General features: G+C 37.7%; 3 protein-coding genes across 4 annotated transcripts; 2 read left to right on the top strand and 1 right to left on the bottom strand.

Moving 5' to 3' along the window:
* Nucleotides 1–32: 32 nt before the first annotated feature.
* On the top strand, nucleotides 33–7,378 carry LOC147472977 (uncharacterized). Of its 2 annotated transcripts, none has more exons than XM_086587974.1 (4): nucleotides 33–800; nucleotides 880–1,076; nucleotides 6,590–6,667; nucleotides 6,756–7,378. In XM_086587974.1, exons 1-4 carry the CDS (start codon nucleotides 164–166, stop codon nucleotides 7,128–7,130), a joined length of 1,287 nt encoding a protein of 428 aa, XP_086444100.1. In that variant the 5' UTR covers nucleotides 33–163; the 3' UTR covers nucleotides 7,131–7,378. The 2 variants fall into 2 exon arrangements, with proteins under 2 accessions (XP_086444100.1, XP_086444101.1); XM_086587975.1 differs by having other exon boundaries at nucleotides 42–800; nucleotides 6,593–6,667.
* A 469-nt stretch (nucleotides 7,379–7,847) lies between these two features.
* Nucleotides 7,848–13,420, top strand: LOC147472978 (spliceosome-associated protein 130 A-like). The gene is made up of 3 exons (XM_086587972.1): nucleotides 7,848–10,995; nucleotides 11,434–11,925; nucleotides 13,042–13,420. The coding sequence occupies exons 1-3, from the start codon at nucleotides 7,996–7,998 to the stop codon at nucleotides 13,180–13,182; spliced, it is 3,633 nt and encodes a 1,210-aa protein (XP_086444098.1). The 5' UTR covers nucleotides 7,848–7,995; the 3' UTR covers nucleotides 13,183–13,420.
* A 1,904-nt stretch (nucleotides 13,421–15,324) lies between these two features.
* Nucleotides 15,325–16,666, bottom strand: LOC147472979 (uncharacterized). The gene is made up of 3 exons (XM_086587978.1): nucleotides 16,524–16,666; nucleotides 15,862–16,171; nucleotides 15,325–15,455 (listed from the first exon to the last, which is right to left on the bottom strand). Exons 1-3 carry the CDS (start codon nucleotides 16,617–16,619, stop codon nucleotides 15,325–15,327), a joined length of 537 nt encoding a protein of 178 aa, XP_086444104.1. The 5' UTR covers nucleotides 16,620–16,666.
* Nucleotides 16,667–20,905: the final 4,239 nt, after the last annotated feature.

Genomic DNA, 20,905 nt, shown 5'->3' on the forward strand with positions numbered 1-20,905 from the left:
AAAGACTCAAATCCAGTAAAACCCATTAATTTCCCCATCACTTGTTCTAATCCTTAAAAACGAGGACCCTACTCTTTCCCCTGAAAAACCCCCACTCACAGCCGCTTCCTCTTTTCTCCTCCAAAAACCCCTCCACCTTCTCTCCACTGGGGGCAGGTGCACAATGACAACATCACCACCACAAGCCAACTATGACGTCAGCACTACTACAACAGATGGACCAGTGATGAGTTTCATGAACAAAAGATTAAGAGCACTGAAAAAAAAGTACAACAAGATACTCCAAATCGAAGAAGCTTCTTCACAAGGCAAACCGATTAACAAAGATCAAGAAGAAGTCTTAAAAACTAAGCCTTCCATACTCACTTTAATAGATGAGTATGAAAAACTACGTCAGCCCCTGTACACTGTTGTTCAAGAAGAAGTCTTTTTGAACAACAAGCCCAAGGAAGAAAAACAAGATGATGACGTGGTGGAGAAGAAGGTAGAAGATCTTTTGAAGTTACTTTACTTTAGTTGTTTATTTGATGTGAAACAACAAAGTGATTTTACTTCTACTATGTTGACTAGAACTCATGAACGTGGTTGTTGTTTGACTTATGATTATGTTACTGATGATGATGGGTTGTTACTTGGGGAGAAAGATTTAGATATCATTTCTTTGTTGGGTGGGCTTGTTGTTTCGAGACCGGTTAATTCTAGTCTTTCGCATAAGAATGCATTGAGGAGTTGTGTGGAGCATGCTAAGTTGTGGTTAGAGAATTCTGACAAGGCTATTGATGATGCCGGGGAGATTACTTGTAAGAAAAATTTAACTCTTTTTTGTTGTTTTGATGTTTTTTTAGTGTAAAGATTGATTCTTTTTTGAGTTGTTTGTAGATAAGGGATTGAGAGAGAGACTTGAGAAGATATTGGCGTCGGATTATTTTACTACTAGTCCTGAAATGAAAGCTGCTGTTGAAGTTGCTGCTGCCGCGGGGAAGTATGCTCCTTCGAATGTGGCTGTGCAAGGATCTTCTGTGTCATCAGAAGTTACGGTGCAGACTGAAAGTGATTTTGCGCAATATGAGCAGAAGGTAATTTTCATTGCTCTTTTAATTGTTATAACAATGCATCTTATTGGTTAGGTTTGTTTGATTTTAACTTTATATACTCTGTATAACATCAAGTTAGGTACTCTTAATTGTAAGAGTGCAGCCATTCCCTGATACTTAGGGCAATCGTTATTGAAATCTTACTGTGCCGTATTTTACTTTTGCACTGGATTGCTGCAAACTTATATTCCTTTTCTACAAATGTTTCATATTTTTCAAACTAAAAGGGCAAATACTTAGGTTCTTCATTGCTGTTTTATAACCGTAGTGACCAAACGTTTCCAAGCCATGCCATTTATATCTAATACCTGTACATTTTGATCTATGGAGTCTTAGCAATTCTCTTAGCTTGGACTAATTTTCTTTTTGGAAAGACACTTACTCTTGGTTCAATAAGATGTTTTTTATGCTGGTTAAATTACTTTGTGTCCTATATTAGAACTTACCTCACTCAGGCGTGTGCGTGCTGTTTTTTTTAGTCTCTCCCCTTAGGCATTATAGTTCTTTGGTGTCTGGGGTTTTCCTTGCACCTTGATTATACAACTATCTTGTAAGTTGACCCTGACTACATTGTCAGCTATTGTCTTGTTGTTGGCCATCATCCATTGGCCACCTTGTTACCACGTTGTAGTATGCTGGCACGTTTTGCATAGTATATGGTATGTGTTTTTGGGGTTTTATCTACTTTTTCCATTGTGAGTGGGTAGTTGCAGTTTGAAGCACATAACATGTTCTTCACCTGATGTGCACTATTTTTGAACATGATTATTGTGGATAAGAGATAATATTTCCTGTGTATTATGTCCCTTTTCTACATGCGAAGAGTGTTGCCACTAAATTGGAGGCAATAATTAGAAATTTTCTTTGGGATGACAGTGAGGAGAGGCATAGGTTTCATTTGGTTAGTTGGGAGAAGGTGTGTCTTTCTAGACAGGAAGGTGGTTTAGGTATTATTTTACGAGAGTTTAATTTTGCTTTTGCTAGATAAATGGATTTGGAGGTTCGGGGAGGAAAGAGAGAGCCTTTGGAGGAAGGTGATTGTGTCTAGGTTTGGAGAATATGGTTTGGGGTAGGAGAGTGGTCAAATGCCCATATCTTACAGCTGTGGTATTTGGAAAGGCGTTCAGAGAGTGGGAGAGGCGTTCTACAAACATATTAGATTTGCTTTAGGCAAAAGTTATAGCATCCGCTTTTGGGAGGATATATGGCTAGACAAGAGGCCTCTGTCACATGTTTTCCCTAGATTATATGTCGTTTCTGATTGAAGGAATCTGCTAGTTCGATTATTCATGAGGGAACACAATGGTTTTATTGTTTGGGACTTGGGTATTCATATTGCTCTCACAGAGGAGAGATATAGTGAGTGTGGTTGCTCTCACGATGGTGTTAGACTCTATTCTTTTTGTGAGACCGGACAAAGATAAGAGGCTTTGGTCTATTAACAAGAAAGGGAGATTTTCTTCTAGATCTTTTTACTTCAAGTTTCGCTAACTAATTCCCCGTCATGATCTTATTGCCCTTCCTAAATTTCATAGTCATATTATCTGGGATTCTAAAGTTCCATCAAAAGTTGCCTTTTAAAGTTATCTTTTTTGTCTGGTGTGCATCTCTTGGTAAAATCTTGACTATTGACAATCTCAGAAAAAGACGTGTCAAAGAAGTCCTTGTCAACTTTTGTCCATTGTGTTTTAGGGATGGGGGAGTCTGAATCATATTCTTTTGTTTTTCCCCTTTTCATGGCGAGTTTGGTGTCATTTTATTCTAGAGTTGGGGATTTCTTGGGTTTATCCGGTTTCGGCGACGATGTTATTAGCCTCATGGGACTTGTGAGTCCACTATGGGAAGGGAAGGCGACTTTGGAGCACGTTGCTTTTTGCAATTCTGTGGGGGATTTGGCTGGAGAGAAATCAAAGACACTTTGAGAGAGCAACAACGCATTTGGAGAAAGTTGTGTTGGCCATCAAAGCTCTTTTATGTTTCTAGTCGAAGGTGTTGTGCAGTTAAATCGCTACTTGCTCGCTACTCGTTTGAAGAGCGAGTAGGTGTAATCAGTCAGGGATTAATTAATCAGCATTAATCGGGTGATTTTTCATAACACTATATTTCTGTACAATACTTGTTAAATATATTTAACATTGAAATTACAACATAATGGAGCCAATTAAGAACCTAATCAATCAATAAATAACAACATAATAAAATACCAACATATGTACAATGTGTGACACTTTTGATGGGGATATTGATCATCTTTTCCTACACTGCTCTTTTGCTTTAGGGGTGTGGGCAGAGTTGACACAACCAAGGGTAATAGCTTTTCCATTTTTTGCTCAAGTTGAGTCGTTACAAGATTTTCTATCACTATGACCTAGGAAAAGATACGGATGCTTTAGGGACAAGATATGGCGTCTTTTATTGTATGCTACTATTTGCGTGCTATGGAAAACAAGAAACAATCACATGTTCTGGGGTAAAGTGTTAGCAGTTCGGAGTACTGTGCTAGAGGTTAAAGGGTTACTGTGGCATTGGATGTCCACTACATATCAAAGAAGGAATTACAGGTTCAAAGACCTTGTTTTAGATTGGTCACATGTCTTAAGGTAGAGTGATCTTTGGGGTCTTTGGAGGGTAGTTAGTTTGTTTTGTTTTTACGTGTAAACAAGTGAGGTTCTCACTCCTTTGTTTTACATTTTGTTTTCTTTTGTATCTTCTATGCTATGCACAACCCTCTTAATAAAGATCACTTGTCAAAAAAAAAAATTAATCAATAAATAAACAATCAAAACACTCAATCAACTAAAATAAATATGATTAAAGTGTATAACATTGAAATAGTGAATACAATTCATCGGCTAATCGGCGCGTATTCATCGGCTAATTGGTCGAGTTTTTTGAACCGATTGTGATCGGGGATTAAATTGTTAGTCGGTCGGTTAAGCGAGAGTACTTACGGTTACTTTCGGCGAATACTCAATGATTTAACTGCCCAGCGAAGGTGCATATTGAGACACGAGACATACCTTTTGAGGCGTTTGTGTTTAGATGGGAGTCCATAATGAGATGGTCGGGCTAAGGGACTTACCACTTTATGTTTTTATCTTTTCTTTTCTTTTTCTATGCGTATGTAATGGAGGATATCTCATCCTTATGTATCTATTTTTAGTTATATTAATAAAATTATACTTTACCGATAAAAAAAAAAAAGGATGCTAGTGCACACACTTTGATAATATTTCTAATTGAAGTGGGGAAGAGGACTGCACACTTCCTTGTCAATTTTCGTAATATTTGGATCAAATGTCATTACAAGCTCCACAGTTATCTCATTCACCTTGTGCATTGACATGGAGAATTGTACTTTGTTTTTGCCATTTTAATCAAGTTTAGATTCTGGAAAAGAAAATAATTTCTATATATCTGGCTTTTATTGTTTTGTGTATATGGGTTAATGAGTTTATTAATCTTGTATTTGTATCCTTTATATGCATTATCGGGTGGTTTTGACTTTTGAGGTTGTGTTTTCAATGTTTGGGAGGTGATGGGAGAATCCAAAGACCACTTGGTCGACATTTTTGGGGGGGCTGACCTGATTTTGCAAAGGGAATATTAAGTATAAACCAGGCGCTGATCAAGAAATCTTTGAAGAAAGTGTCTTGGTGGTTGACAAAACCATTGAAGGTATAATACCATGAATAAAGGAGGGCGGCTCTGAATAAGAGTGCACTCTTTTTGGACCACATGCAGGTGAAAATGTCATCTTGTTGAGGAAGGGCGGAATGATTGGCAAGTTGAGTATATTGCACTCTATGTTGAGGGAACTAGCTTTGGGGAGTGTGATAATAGAGATTGGTTGTATAGCACCATGAAACCCTTGTGTGAACATTCACGAAGCAATATGCCATAGAGGTCCTTCAAGAACATGAGATAATTGCTGATTTTCATTTATGAATGGTGGAACTCAACACCTGAGAGTAGCCTGCTTTTGTTGGGTGGCCTTCCTAAAGAGTCCTAACTGTTGTATATGTTAATTGGAGAGGTGACTATACACAATCTTTGCTCTTTCTGTGAAATTCAGAAGATGTTGATTACTTGTTAGTTAAAAATAAAATAATTAAAAAGAAAGTTCATCCTCTAATATGCCGTGGGTTTGACCATATACCATTTTGGGCGCACTGGAGAGAAACTTTCATGCACACCAGCTAAAGCAAAGTGGCTGATGAAGCATATGCCTAGGGTTATAATTTTGGCATGTTGGAAGGACAGATGGAAGAGGGTGATTAAGCACAAGAGAGGAATGTTCAACAACTAGATGCTGGAATCAACAAAATACATGTATGTGTAGGCTTCTGAAATCTTGGGTTTTAGGAGAATACCTTCCTTTCATGACCAATTGGAATTCTATTATTCTGTAATATGTATGGTGTTTTTGCGAAGGTTGGTTGGGAACCATTTTCCCACCTTAGTATCTTGCAAGGGGTTGTTTGTGTGATGGTCGATTGGTCAAGGAACGTCTTCATTTTTAGGGAGTTCAGAATTCTTAATTTCATTTGCAATTGGGATAAACTAATTTAGTAATTTTTGTATTTGAGAATCATGTGGGAATGTAGTTAGCGTCTGTTAATTCCTTGCTAAGTGCTAGTTATCTTTATTGTAGCATTTTTTATTAGGAATGATATATAACTTTTAGAGATAAAAAAAAAAAAAAGTTGTATGGGGCCAACTCTTATCCATCGTACACCAATACTTTTCATAAAATAATTCTTGTGGAAAAAAAAATTCATCTAGTTGCCTTTGTTTATCTTAATACAATATCCATTGGCATAAATCCTGAGTGACCACTGGTAGATTTGAGGATTGGAGAGAGATGGACGGTTCTGAAGTATTTGTCCATCTACTTTGCACAGGACAAGTATAAACAAAAATAGTATATTCATAGCCGCCCAAAAAATACTGTGCAGCATCAAAATTGCACAAGTCATCTAGCTTGGTTTATTTCCAAATATGGTGCCCTTCCGGGGATACTTTTTTTTTGTATCTTTTCCTTTCTATTGCTGGTGTCGGATGTAGAATCTGACTTATTTTAGTGCTTCACAAGGTGTCCCGCGTCAAGTTTTGTCGCTTTCGTAATCAACCTTCTTTTCGTAAGTGATTCATTTGAGTCTTGGCACACTTATTTGTCTTGACTCTTGGTGCGCTCAATTGTGTCGTCTCTCACTGGTTCTTCTTCAGATATCTCTGTCTGTGCCAATGCCAATCCATGGAAGTTAGTGATAGAGCTACTTGATGTATCACCTCCTCATATGGTTTCATGACATTACAGAAGAGGATTCGTATCTATAAAACCCTTTTATATCATCCTACTACAGGCTGATACTGAATATTGTTGAATGATACCACAGACTTAAAGAATCCCTAAGCGAACCCGAAATCTTGATATGAGTTTTTCTGGGTTGATGTAAGGAATTCATTTTTTTTAAATGGTGGATGCTCTGTAGCAGGATGAAGAAACTGAAAATTTTGAAGGGCAGGAAGCTGGTGCTGAGCAATCTATTCCTGTCGAGGAACTCTCAAAGGTCATATTTTAGTTTCTCTAGTAGAACAAGCTATTTTGTATTGCTTTGTTTTCTGATGGAAATATTGGAAATTTGTGGCTTCTTCCAGGACGAGTCAGAAATGGCAAATGCTGTGGAAATTATTTCTGATCACAAACCAGAGGTTGATGGAGAGGAACAGAACATGGAGACAAAGGATCATCAATATGGTCAGAGAAGGGACTACCATAACCAGAGAGGAGGGTATCGTGGTGGTGGCGGTGGTCGAAGGGGTTATCCTAATGGACGTGGTGGTGGGCGAGGCAGCAGAGGTGGTGGCTACCAGAATGGTCGCAATCAACATTATGACCAGCCCGGGGGTTATTATCCAAAGAACTACTATAACACAAGGGGCAGGGGTGGTAGGGGTCCTCGTGGAAATGCTTTTAACAATCATGGATCTGCTCAAGGCGGCCATGCCCCTGCTGATGAGGGTGGTTCGTAATCTATATTCAATACTTGAAACAGGGGAGGGTTTATTTGAAACAATAGTTGGTATGTTGGTAAAGTACTTGTTGATAATGCACCCTCCTGACACTATTGAGTAGTTTCAGCAAATAGACAATCCCTGTTGAAGTTAGTTTTAGCATGACCCTTTTCTTCTCATTTTTTCCCCAACCTGTTATGTTGACATATTTTGATCGCCACAAGCTTGCTCTAATTGATCTGCAGTAGTTTTTATTTAGAGTATCATCGAAATGTTTGATCTAACTTTTCAATTTTCTTGTTACGAAAGTGATAGTGGTAGTTTTTGAATCAGAAGTTCAAACCACCAGGAGATATGCATCATTGTCGTGTCTTTATGATGGCTGGTCGTAAGTTGGTTAGTTTATGAGTGAAATTTTATATGTAATAATACTGTTTAACACTTGCCAACTCATTTATTTCTGTAAGGTTCCTTGAGAGAGAAAAAATGAAGGATTGTGTTATTTTGGACCGAGAAAAAATGACCATGCCACAAGATGTAGTATTATGTTTGCCACTTTTCATGATTCTCTACGCACTGGTGATTTTTAGTTCATTGTTAAGTTCGGGGATTGGGCTGGGCTTGGATTTGGACTTGATCCACATGTCACATGACCAGTATACCCTTTTAACCTTTTTTCTTGCAAAACAAGCCTGAAAAAGTAACGGAACGGAACACTGTCCTTTTTATCTCCGTTTCTTTTCTTCAGGGTTTAACAAAACCCTCACTCACTTAGCTCAACTCTCATTTCATCCATCACCCAAACCTTCTCCTTCTTCACTTTCCATCCCTCTACTCTAAACCATCTTCATTCATAGCACATAACCCACCACCTTTCACCAAAATGTATCTATACAACCTTACTCTAAAACCATCCACTGCCATCTCCTTTGCCATATCTGGAAACTTCATAAACACCAACACTGAACAAATCTTACTGGCCAACAACAAACTTCTCCAACTAATCCAACTTGACGACACAGCAAATGGTAGCAAGTTTCAAACTCTTATTTCTGTTGATGTTTTCGGTACCATTCGTTCTTTAAGTAAGTTGAGTTTACATGGTAATGATAAAGATTATATAGTGTTAAGTAGTGATTCTGGGTGTATTTCTGTACTTGAGTATGATAGTAAGAAGAATGTGTTTCATGTGTTGTTTAATGAGACATTTGGGAAGTCTGGGTGTAGGAGAATGATACCTGGCCAATTTTTAGCTGTGGATCCTAAAGGTAGAGCTGTTATGATAGGTGCTTGTGAGAAACAGAAGTTTGTTTATGTTTTTGATAGGAGAAATGGTAAAGAGTTGAAGATTAATTCTCCGTTAGAAGCCCATAAGAGTCATACTTTTGTTTATGATATTAAGGGTGTTGATGTTGGTTGGGAGAATCCTATATTTGCTGCAATTGAACTAGATTATTCGGAAGCCGATGTGGGGAATGGGGCGCAGAAATTTCTTACTTTTTATGAGCTTGATCTTTCGCTTAATCATGTTTCTAGGAAGTGGTCTGAACCGATTGATAATGGCACAAATATGCTTGTTACTGTTCCTGGAGGGGTTGATGGCCCTGGGGGTGTACTAGTTTGTGCAGAGAATTATGTTATTTTTAAGAATACGGGTCATCTTGATATTCGTGCTGTTATTCCTAGACGATCTGACTTGCCCGCAGAGCATGGGGTGCTCATTGTTTCAGCTACTACTTACAGGAAGAAATACTTCTTATTATTTCTGCTGCAAAGTGAGTATGGGGATTTGTTTATGTGTACATTGGTGTATGGTAAAGAAAATGTTACAGAATTGAAGATTAAGTATTTTGATACGCTGCCTGTTACGAGTGCAATGTGCATTCTGAAAGCTAATTTTCTGTTTGCTGCCTCGGAGTTTGGGAATCATGGTCTGTATGAGATTAGGGCGATTGGATATGCTGCGGATGTTGAATCTTCATCGGCTACGTTAATTGAAATGGAGGAAGGTTTTCAACCTGTCTTTTTCCAGCCAAGACGCCTTCAAAACCTCGCCAGGATTGACCAAGTTGAGAGCTTAATGCCAGTAATGGATATGAAAGTTGCAAATCTCTTTAAGGAGGAGACTCCCCAGATATTCGTTCTTTGTGGCCGGGGCCCCCGTTCTTCCCTGCGGATACTGAGACCAGGATTGGCTGTCAGTGAGCGGGCAGTGTCCCAACTCCCTGGCATCCCTAGTGGTGTTTGGACCTTGAAAAAGAATAGAAAGGATAAGTTTGATGCTTACATTGTTGTTTCCTTTGCAAATGCTACTCTCTTGCTTTCTATCGGCGAAACAGTTGAAGAAATTAGTGATAGTGGATTTCTTGACACTGTTCCTTCGCTTTGCGTTTCTCTCTTAGGTGAAGATTCTCTAGCACAGATACATCCAAATGGAATCAGGCATATAAGGGAGGACAGACGTATAAATGAATGGAATTCCAAAAGGACAATTGAGAAGGTAGCTTCTAATGGATATCAGGTTGTTATAGCTCTGGCTGGAGGGGAGCTTGTATACTTTGAGATGGACATGACAGGTCTGCTAATCGAGGTTGAAAGGCATGGAATGTTGGGTAATGTGGCTTGTTTAGACATTGCCCCAGTTCCTGAAGGAAGACAAAGGTCGTGTTTTCTTGCGGTTGGGTCCCACGACAACACAATCCGTATCTTCTCCTTAGATCCTGATGACTGTATGAAGATCTTGAGTGTACAGAGTGTATCTTCACCGCCAGAATCGCTTCTCTTACTTGATGTTCATGCTTCAGTAGGTGGGGAGGATGGAGTTTATCTCCCTGCGGGTGTTTTTCTTAATGTGGGTTTGCAAAGTGGTGTTCTATACAGAACTGTAGTTGACATGGTGACGGGTCAACTTTCAGATACGCGTTCCCGTTTATTGGGACTGAGAGCTCCAAAACTCTTCTGTGCTCTTGTGAGAGGTCGAAGAGCACTGCTCTGCTTGTCAAGTAAGCCTTGGCTTGGATATATTCACGGAGGAAACTTTTTGCTGACTCCTCTTTCGTATGAAACTCTTGAATTTGCGGCCTCATTTTCATCTGGTCAGTGTGCAGAAGGTGTTGTCGCTGTTACTGGGGATGCACTGAGGATCTTCACCATTGAACAACTGGGAGAGACATTCAATGAAACAATGATTCCTCTGAGATATACTCCAAGGAAACTTGTTCATCACCCCAATGGGAAACAGTTGATAGTGATTGAGAGTGAACAGGGAGCATTCAGTGCAGAAGAGCGCAAGGCTGCAAGAAAGGATTGCTTAAAGGCTGTTGGAATGGAGGTGAATGGAAATCATAATGCCCAAAAGGTGGAAAACAGTAATGATGACGAGGAAATATGTGGTTCACTTTCAGATGAGCAGTATGGTTATCCAAAGGCAGAATCACAGAATTGGGTGTCTTGCATCAGAGTTATTGAGCCAAGGACCGAAACTACGACCTGTCTGCTAGAGCTTCAGGATAATGAAGCTGCTTTTAGCGTGTGTACTGTGAATTTCAACAATAAGGAATATGGAATGCTTTTGGCAGTCGGTACAGTGAAAGGGTTGAAGTTTTGGCCAAAGAGAAGTCATGCAGCAGGGTTTATACATATCTATAGGTTCATAGACGATGGAAAAGGTCTTCAGTTATTGCACAAGACACAAGTAGAAGGCACACCTCTTGCCTTGTGCCAGTTTCAAGGACATCTGCTCGCTGGCATTGGGCCAGTCCTCCGTTTATATGATTTGGGGAAGAGGAAATTGCTTAGAAAATGTGAAAATAAGCTTTTCCCCCACACAATAGTCTCTGTTCACACATGTCGGGACAGGATATATGTTGGTGACATCCAAGAGGTATGAAGTTAGCTTCAAGTTTATATCCTAGCATTTAATAACATTATGAGTTGTGATCCCATAACTAGCCCTTTGTGGTACGGTAGTTTCTTAAGGTGATGATGAGGCCAGGCTTGATTGGCGTAATTTAGCAAATATCAAAACTTTGGAAAACGAGAACATTTACTTCTACCTTACTATCACTCAAGCCGTTATATCAATTTGTGCCACGTCATTTCCTGTTATTGTAATACCATTAGGAACACCTTATTGAATCATCACCGAAGAGTTGGTTGCATTCTTGCATATTTACAATTTTCCTACGAATTTGCCTCAATATAAGTGCTTACAGTCATTCGACCAATTCCCCACTGATTGGTCTGTTGATATGTCTATAACTGTTTAAAAGTAATGTAAGTTCATTGCTAATGTCATGTTTATTGGTTTTGTCCTTCACAGTCATTCCACTTCTGCAAGTATAGGAGGGATGAAAATCAGATTTATAACTTTGCGGATGATAGTCTTCCCAGATGGCTTACAGCATCATACCGGATAGATTTTGATACGATGGCAGGCGCTGACAAGTTTGGAAATATTTACTTCACTCGTATACCACAGCATATTTCGGATCGCATTGAAGAAGATCCAACTGGTGGGAAGATAAAGTGGGAGGAAGGGAAGTTGAATGGGGCTCCCAACAAGGTCGAAGAGATTGTACAGTTTCATGTTGGTGATACTATTACGTGCCTTGAGAAGACATCTCTTATACTAGGAGGTCACGACTGCATTGTTTATGGGACTGTAATGGGTTGCATAGGGGCTCTGCAGGCATTAACCTTCAGAGAGGATATTGAGTTCTTTTCTCGTTTAGAGATGAATATGAGGCAGGAACATCCACCTCTGTGTGGAAGAGATCACTTAGCATACAGATCTGCGTATTTCCCAGTTAAGGTAAGTTTGTGAATTTGGATTTTCTGTTTATAAACACTCGTGAATAAATGCCATAATTGTTTATCAGCCAAATTCTTTGATGATTAACACCTAGACATTTTATTATCCATTACTCATAAACAACGTACCTCAACTGCATCATATAGTACTCTAGTTAAGAACTAATAGTGGGCTACTTGGTGTGTAACACACTGTGATGAGCACACAAAACTTGGCCTCAACTTGCATCATGTTTTTCCTTTGCCAGTACTTTAATTTACATCCTAATTTATGATTTATCATCTCAAAACAAGATCTTAGGCTTTCAGTGCTTCGAAAGTGATTACTGTGAGGTAGCCTAAAGGTGTTCCTATCTGAAGAGATCAGATCCTCTACTACAGTTGGCAGAGTTTCCATTCCATCAATGTCGCAAATCCACCCAAAAAGCCCACATTTTGACGTCATGTGACGTCACATTGTGTGTATACTACGTTAAATGGTTGGTTTTTTCTAGAGAAGCTGTGAGGTTGTTGGCTTGGTATCTTTACCACCATGGTAGAGTATCTGCTGAAATATACTTCCAACTGGTATAGTCTACCACTCTACCTATACTTGATATGCATCTGAGGTCCTTCATATAATTTTCTCCTGCCTCTGAATAAGGATGTATATAATAATCCAAGCTATGACAATGCACATATTATAGGCATTGCCAATTCTGCTAATTTGAGCTTGGGAGATTTCTAGCAGTACCATCAAGTATATATGGTAGCCCGGGCTCTGTTTTTATGTTTATTTTGTCATTTAACAATAAAACAGATATAGGATAAGCTTGCAGCGGTTTGTCTGGATTATCTTATCGTTTACAGTTCTGCACCTCTGTCTTACTCGGTCCATTATGGTTATTGGCTAGATGCAACATTTGCAAGTTCTCTGTTTGTCTGGGTTTCTACCATTTCCATTGGTCACAACCAAGGGACTTACGGCTGTAGTGATATAACAATTTGTTCTGTCATTTCTTATGGAGCCTGCTGAGTGTCTTCTCTCGCTGATTAGTTATAAACTCTTCATCAAGCATTGTTTATTTTCTTCTATGAGGTTGTTATTAACAATAAGGTTTGTGAAACAATTTTGCAGAATGTGATTGATGGTGATTTGTGTGAGCAGTTTTCAACACTGTCTCCTGTTGTACAGAAGAAGATTGCTGATGTGCTGGATAGACGAACACCGCAGGAGATATTGAAGAAACTCGAGGACGTGAGAAACAAGATCATCTGAATAGGCTTCTGTGTATGCTTGCAAAACTCGAAGAGATGAGAATTATCACATGTTACCACTATGTAGAGTTCTGTTACGAAAGAATCAGATATAAACTTCTGTGTAGACAAAAAAATTTAAGCGGAGGTAATTCCTTTCATCATTGTAAAGTTTGCTATATGAAAGCATAAACCAGTTTTACTTCTGTTGAAGATGAGAACTTCAAATTTACATAATATAGTTATATTTGGCTGAAAAAGATCATTGAATTTGATTTGTTCGGAATATCATCCATTACTTTTGTGTAGACAATGCAAATGCAATTTATTGTTTGGTGGTTTTAATGGTGGCTATTGTGATCTTTTATCACAACCATTTTGTTATTACGCTTGTCATTTATAATTGTAAGCAGTATGTGAATTATGAAAGACATAGTGATTTATGGAGCCTTCTACTAGACACCCCCAAGGTCCCAAATCCTTTTTAACCCAACTTTTTTTGCCTACTGCCCATAAATTTGGAGAAATATGCATTATGGATTATAATATGCTTCGCATGCTCATACACAGCTCAGTGCAGAGCAGTAGTGGAAAAAAAGAATATATATATATATCTCTTCTCTACACTATATGATAGCCGGGTCTTTAGGAGTCCCACTTCAAAACCGAACAGTGTATTTCCAATCTCTCTATTTTAAGATTTTAGAACCACCTCCCTTAATTTGCAAAAAACTCCCCCACTTTACTGAATACCAATTCCAATCGAAATTAAACACCAAGTTCACTGTATTACACATACACACCAACTCCAATTTCTCCAATTCCAATCGAAGTTCACTGTATTACACATACACACCAACTCCAATTTCTCTCTATATATATGAAGGGCTTTCTTGAGAGTTTGTTGAGAGGTATAAGGTTTTTTTTAAGCATTATCAAGTGTGGGTTGCTGTGGAAGAGGTATAAGGTTAGAATTTTGCCTTTTTTTTTTTTTTTTTTAATTATTATTATAAAAGTTTGAAAGTTTGATGGATATGTGAAATCATGTGAAACTATGATTGTGTCATGTTTTGCTTTCAACTTTCTCTTTGATCTTGACTGATGGTGAGGAAGAACAATACTATTATTGTTTTTTTACAAAGACAACGTTAACTTAGAGTGTGTTTAGGGTCTGCAAACATTGTACAATAAAGTATCTATTTATATTTGGGGATCATGACGGAATATCATCTCAAACACCACTATAATAACACGGAAAGCACATAGGAGACTAGGCAATACGTAATTAACTACATACAACTGCATTACTGCCATACAAGTAGTGGTGTGGGTGGGTTGGGGGAAGAAAGTCAGAACTAATAAGTGTCTTTCCCTCCCAGCAAAAAAAGTTTCCCTAAAGCAAGACAACTGAAATTCCTATATGTTAAAAGGAAAATCTAGCAGCAAGTAACTACTTTAGCTTTTTCATAGTAAACATCTGAACCTTACGAATTTCTAACCACAATAGATTTTACATCAAACTATTTTGGCGATGCTTAATCTGTAATAGAAAATACCAGCATTAACTCGTGAAATCTAGCAAACGTAGACACAAGTGACAAGGATTATTGGTGACTTCTTCAAAAACAAATCAGAGTAGATTGTATAACAAGGTAAGCAAATGGATGTATCAAGTCCTTTAAATTTCAGGAATCTTTCTTAGAAGTGCAACACCTTATCATTCTCAACCAATGATAAGTGTTAACATTCAATATTAGAAATGGATGTATCAAGTCCTTTAAATTTCAGGAATCTTTCTTAGAAGTGCAACACCTTATCATTCTCAACCAATGATAAGTGTTAACATTCAATATTAGAAAACTCCTGTCAGATGGTTTGACATACACAAAAAGGTCCTCTTAAATCATTGTAAACCCATCTTAAGTGATGTCTAAATAAAATTCAAGGTACCATTGTCAAGATGGTTGCTTAATTTGAATATCAAGGATAACAGCTTAATGATATGGAGACAGTGGACATTACTCATTAGGAGTTAGGAGCTCATGTTCGATAACAATGAATTAATCTTAAGCAAGTAAAAATGTTACTAGTTACAATAATGGCATGTGACATAAAATCACGACAGTTACAATCCGTTCCTCGCAAGATTTTGGAAGCAATAAAATCAAGTCAAACAGAAGATAATGATAACATATAACTCACACCTAGTCGTGTAAACTCCAGCAGCTACTGCAGTAACTCCTCCGACAGCCATGATTAATTTAGTACGGTCTGTCAATAATACCCACACACCATCTGCAAATTGTTGTTCAATGATCAATAAATTCTCATGTTCCAACAAAATTACTATTATTGGAGAGAGCAACAAAAATGCATATCCATTTTGTTCACTAAACATTTCATATCAAGAGCATGGAATAACTATTCTTCTCTGCATCGAAACAATATTATGGAACATGTAACTTCAGGAAGATACCAGAATCAAAATTGAATGCCAAGTAGCAGAGAACACAATTTAGTGCTTAAAAGTAAAACCTGTGAGTATATATAGCTACCAAAACGAATACAATTACAATTTTAAACAGCTTATAGAGCCGCCTGGACAATATCTGCTGGCTCAGCTAATTTCCATGACTCTGATTAACATACTATCCATATGGCAAAATAAGATCAAACAGAGGACAGAATAATAATTTCTCACCTTCAATGTGCTTGAAAGTTGTGTGAATAGCAGCAAGCCACTTATCTTTTTCCCCTTTCAATTCTTCTTCAAGCGTTCTCATTTTCTGTTCTTCAGTTAACTTCTTCTCAAGAGCCCGTGCTTCAGCTTCAGCCATAGTGTTAACTCTAATTGTTTCTTGTTCTATTTCAGCTTTCACTTTCTCCGTATGGCGCTTCTGAGCTTGGATTTGTTCTTCTGAAGTACGCCTAGCTTTTTCTGTTCGTTCAGAGGACAACTCTTGCATCTTAACGAATTCAGCGTTTTGTGACCTTTGGGTTTCATGCTCGGTCTACAAAAAGAAAAAATGCATGAATGCAGCAAGCCATTAGCAAAACCAAAAGAAAACACACAAGGCAAGACTTCCATAGTTATAATTTGAAGGATTTGATTTGTCATTGTTATTTTGAAGGACAGGGCATTGCTATTTTGAAGAATTTACATTAATTTACATCTTTTTTGTGTCACGTTTCCACTACAATAAAGTCTAGACCTAAAAGCAGCCATTCATCATATTTAAGAGACCCAATCAAACCCGATTTTTATCTTTTTGTCTTTGAGTTCAGAAAACATCCCTCCCCCACCCTTATCATATAGATTTTTGTTCCAATGACATTACTCAATCAAAATGTGACTCCTGATACCTGCATTCTCTTTCTGTCAAACTCATCTTTTTGGCGTAAATGTTGTGCTTTTGCTTGTGCTTGTTGTGCTAGCAAATTTCTTTGTTCTTCAGCCATTTTCCGTTGCCTCTCCTGCCATTGCAATATAGCTCATTGTCATGAAATAATAAAAAATCCATAAATCAGCAGAAATCAGCAAATAATAAAGAATACCAAGCCCTCATCCACCCTTCAACCCTGACCTGAAGGCTTAAGGGTTGAGAGGACTATTTGATTTTTTTGAACTTCTACTAAAGATTTATAACAATGTAATCCATATGTGAAGATCCAGCTTCACTTCAATAGTTTATTCCAAATTCAATGTGAATAACATACTGCAGACCTAACCAAAAACAAAGCCACACTCCCATATTAGACTTAAGAGAAATAACAATGTTTGACCCCTTTATTAAAAAAAAAAATGTGTAGCCCAGACGACTAGTAAGCCGAGCTCCCGCCATTGCAGGCTCTGGGGAAGTCAAAATGAGCGTAGCCTTACCCCCACATGAGGAGAGGCTGTTTCTGTGGTTTAAAGTCATGACACCCAGGTCAGTGGAGCAACTTTACCTTTGTGCCAAACCACACTTTCGTTTGACCCTTTTGATACACTTGTACAATTTAGTGTGTTACAGAAGATAGCAACAACGACACACATGGAAGATGCAGTAGAAACTTTGTCACGGTATTTGAAACTGAAATCTCAAAGATCTTCATGTGAAAATAAGGTAAAAAGTCAAACATATCCACTTGTTAGCATTTATCTAGTTTGAGCATGCGGCTGTAGTTTGTAGTGGAGGTCAAGTATGTGGGTTTTGTAAGTACTCGGATGCAACTAATACCGCCAAGTGAACATACATATAATTGAGGTGCAACCTAGGGTTTTCAACATTGCAGTCACTTTTCACATTCTCTCTTCTGTCACAATCCTGAAACCATGATGGCTGAACCATGGGTTCCTAAGTCCTATTTAGGTATTAGTTTAGTAATTACTAAACATGTTTCTATTCTAGTAGTTTTTATTTGTATAAGAAATAGGATTATTAATAAGTACACTTATAGAAACGTGAGACTTTTCATATAGGACATATAGACATATACTAATACTAACATATTCTAACACTCCCCCTCAAGCTGTAATTACGCAAACTATGCAAATTATAACTTGGATTACAAAAGATAAAAGATAAGAATACTGCTCCCCCTTTCGCATAGAACTATCTTTAGTTGAAAAACTCGAACAACTGTTGAAACGTTCTTGAGGTGAAACTGTCGGTGTAGGCAATGACCTAACCTGAATACTGAAGGTGTACCACAGTCACAAACTGAAATCATAACACCAGTTTAGTGGCGTGCTACTTGGCTACTACTCACTTCATTTGTTGTTATGGATGTCATAATATAAATTGAAAACAATAACACTGATTTGATGTGCGCTTCTTGGCTGCTACTATCAATATCACTGTTATTGTCAACAAAATACTATTATGGGTACTCCTGAATACTGAATACTGGTGCAGTTATAACTTGACTGCTACCTGAAATATTCACTTGCAGTTTAGGCTTGACTGCTACCTGAAACATACTTGCCGTTTAGACGTGACTGCTACCTGAAACATACTAGCAGTTTAGGCTTGACTGCTACCTAAAACATACTGGCAGTTTTGGCATGACTGCTACCTAAAACATACTGAAAACTTAATAGTGGAGATGTCATACTGAAGACTGAATAGTAGATATGCCTTGTCATGAAGAGTTCGTTAAGGCATGCTGGAATATGGAGACATGAATAGTCTTTCTCATAGTCTCCATATTCTCTTTCCCTCATATACTACTAAATGTCTTTATATCTCCATATTCCCCCTCTCAAGTTGGAATATACAAGGCTGAGTAAGAACATACAAAGGCTTGTCTATTCCGACTTGAACTTGAAATAGAGAAAACCAAATACTAACTTATACAACCAACCAATGCTCACTTCAAAAAACAATACTGCATACTCCAATATACAAAAAAAAAAATCTAACAGAACATGCATCAAACAATACTCATTATAGAGGGTGGAGGGTGGGTCGCGTCTTTTTATAACTGCGAACTTCTGGAACAGTAGAAAATGGAAAGAATAATTCCTCATGAGATAGAGGTCATGTGCCCCTATAATACTTCAAACAAACAACTTAATCATGTTCTAGAAACCGAGGCGAAGAGGCGGCATCAATACCAACCGCGGAAGCAAGAAACCCAAACATCCATAACGACATACAAACTATACTACCCCTCCAATCCTGAATGAGAGTGCAAACTACCTTCCAAAGGCTTGATACTTCAAAAATCTTGAAAACTGATGTGTGGAGGCATGGGCGGACATCGCCAAACCCGGTTCGTGGAAGGGCGGTGGGTCGCTCTTGTTTGATGAGAGTTCCGGTGTTTTGAGGGGTGCACACTCAAACTTTAGGCAAAAATAAGCGGCGCGCCGTTTTTCCAACTTCGATTTTCTCAGACGCCGCCCGCGGGCAAGGCTATACTTGAGGGCGTGCGCGCCCTCTTCTCTGAATACAAAACGAACAATACTAAAAACAACTTTTTGGCATGGATTTGAATCGCGTCGCGTCGGCCCAATACTAACTTCAAAGACTCGGGATCTGAGAGGTTGTGCCCCTCTTATCGATTACTAAAGAGAGATTGCGGAAGACATATCATGGGTTTAAACAACAATCTTGATAAACCAATCCGAAACTTCGGATCTCTCTCCTAGCATTCTTCAAACAAACTTTAAACACTAGCAGAATCTTGAAAACTTACTTTAACATGACGCTGAACAGTACTGGTGAATAGTGACGATGAACAATACCGGTGAACAATACTTGTTAATAGGGCCGGTGAACAGTAAATCCTTCCAAAGAAAGATTGAAACTTGAATTGAGATATAAGAACTTCTTCTCATGAGAAATCATTTTTCTTCTTGAAACTTGACTTAAATACTATACTGAAAAACTTAAATAAACTTGATTTTTTTCGGTTAACAGTCAAAGGACTCGATCAGAAGACCAAAGATGGAGACTCTTATTTCAAATTATGAAGACTTATCCCTAAACCTACCTTGGTCAAGAAGGCACCCATAAAGCAAAAGCAAAAACAAAAGTGAAAGGGGTACGGTGAGGTGTCTAGTTTAGAATGGATGAAGTCAAATCTATAAATGGCAAAAGTAAGAGTATATAATCAAAAAGCAAAGGAGAGAGAACTCATCCATTGTCTTAGGATCCAAACCATTTGGTTTGTTTATTTTCTTGTCTTGTTTTTAATTTATTGTTATTTCATTTCCTTTATTTCAATCAACTTGTTATTTCATTTCTTTTATTTCAATCAACTTGTTACTTGCTCTTTATTTCAATCTTCATCTTGTTTGCTTGTTTCATTTCAATGTTTTAATCAATCTTCCTTTCATGTTTTCAAGTCATTTTAATATACAATCAAAGCTCTCAAGTTCATTAGCTTAGAACCATTCTAAGATTCAAGAGTCTACCTTTCTTCTTCTATCTCCCTCACTCAAACTCTAAACAATTTAGGATGAACCTCAACTTCTAAACTCTTTTTGAAGTATACTTCCACCACTACTAAAGCTTCACATATCTATATTACTAACTAAAACCACGATATCAGAATATAATTACCCCAAAGGGTATATTACCTACACCTTGTGCCATAATTATTGATAAAAAATGAAAATTTAAATTTAAAACACACACACACACACACCTTATACTCTAATGAGATTTCAAACGACACCTTAGAGCAAATACTAAATATGAGCTCCGTGAGTAGATAAACTAAACCCAACTATTCACATACGATACATGAATAATGCCAAGTGAAATTAATCTATTGACTAAAATAGTAAAGGAACCAATTCCAATAGATGAATAAGTAGAAACTAAAACTCAAAGGGCCATCTTAAATAAGATATTTTTCGTCATGCATTTGGGAATCAGACACATGTATGTAGTACCAGTATGGAAGGATGCCCTTTGCATAAAGATACTTTACAGATGATCAGAGCTAAATCGTTGTTGATACCTTTAAGTTACATGTTTTGCAAGTCACACTTCAATCGGTGACGTGTTTTGCACATCAGGCTTCAATCTTATTTTCCTTCCATATATTTTACTGGTTGTAACTAAGAAGTAAATATTAGTTAGTTAAATTATATGCTTATGCATCACATCTTCAATGTGTTTTTCTAACATGGAAAGATACCAACTATACCAAATCTGAAAAGGAGATGACCCCATTTTTGTAAGGCAAGAAAAAAATATAGCAAGACAAATAGTTCCTTTTTCATAATAAAAAAATATTGGAAAGTAACCTTA

This window comes from Coptis chinensis, unplaced genomic scaffold, assembly GCF_015680905.1.
Source record: "Coptis chinensis isolate HL-2020 unplaced genomic scaffold, ASM1568090v1 utg6152_pilon_pilon, whole genome shotgun sequence".
Taxonomy (NCBI): domain Eukaryota; kingdom Viridiplantae; phylum Streptophyta; class Magnoliopsida; order Ranunculales; family Ranunculaceae; genus Coptis; species Coptis chinensis.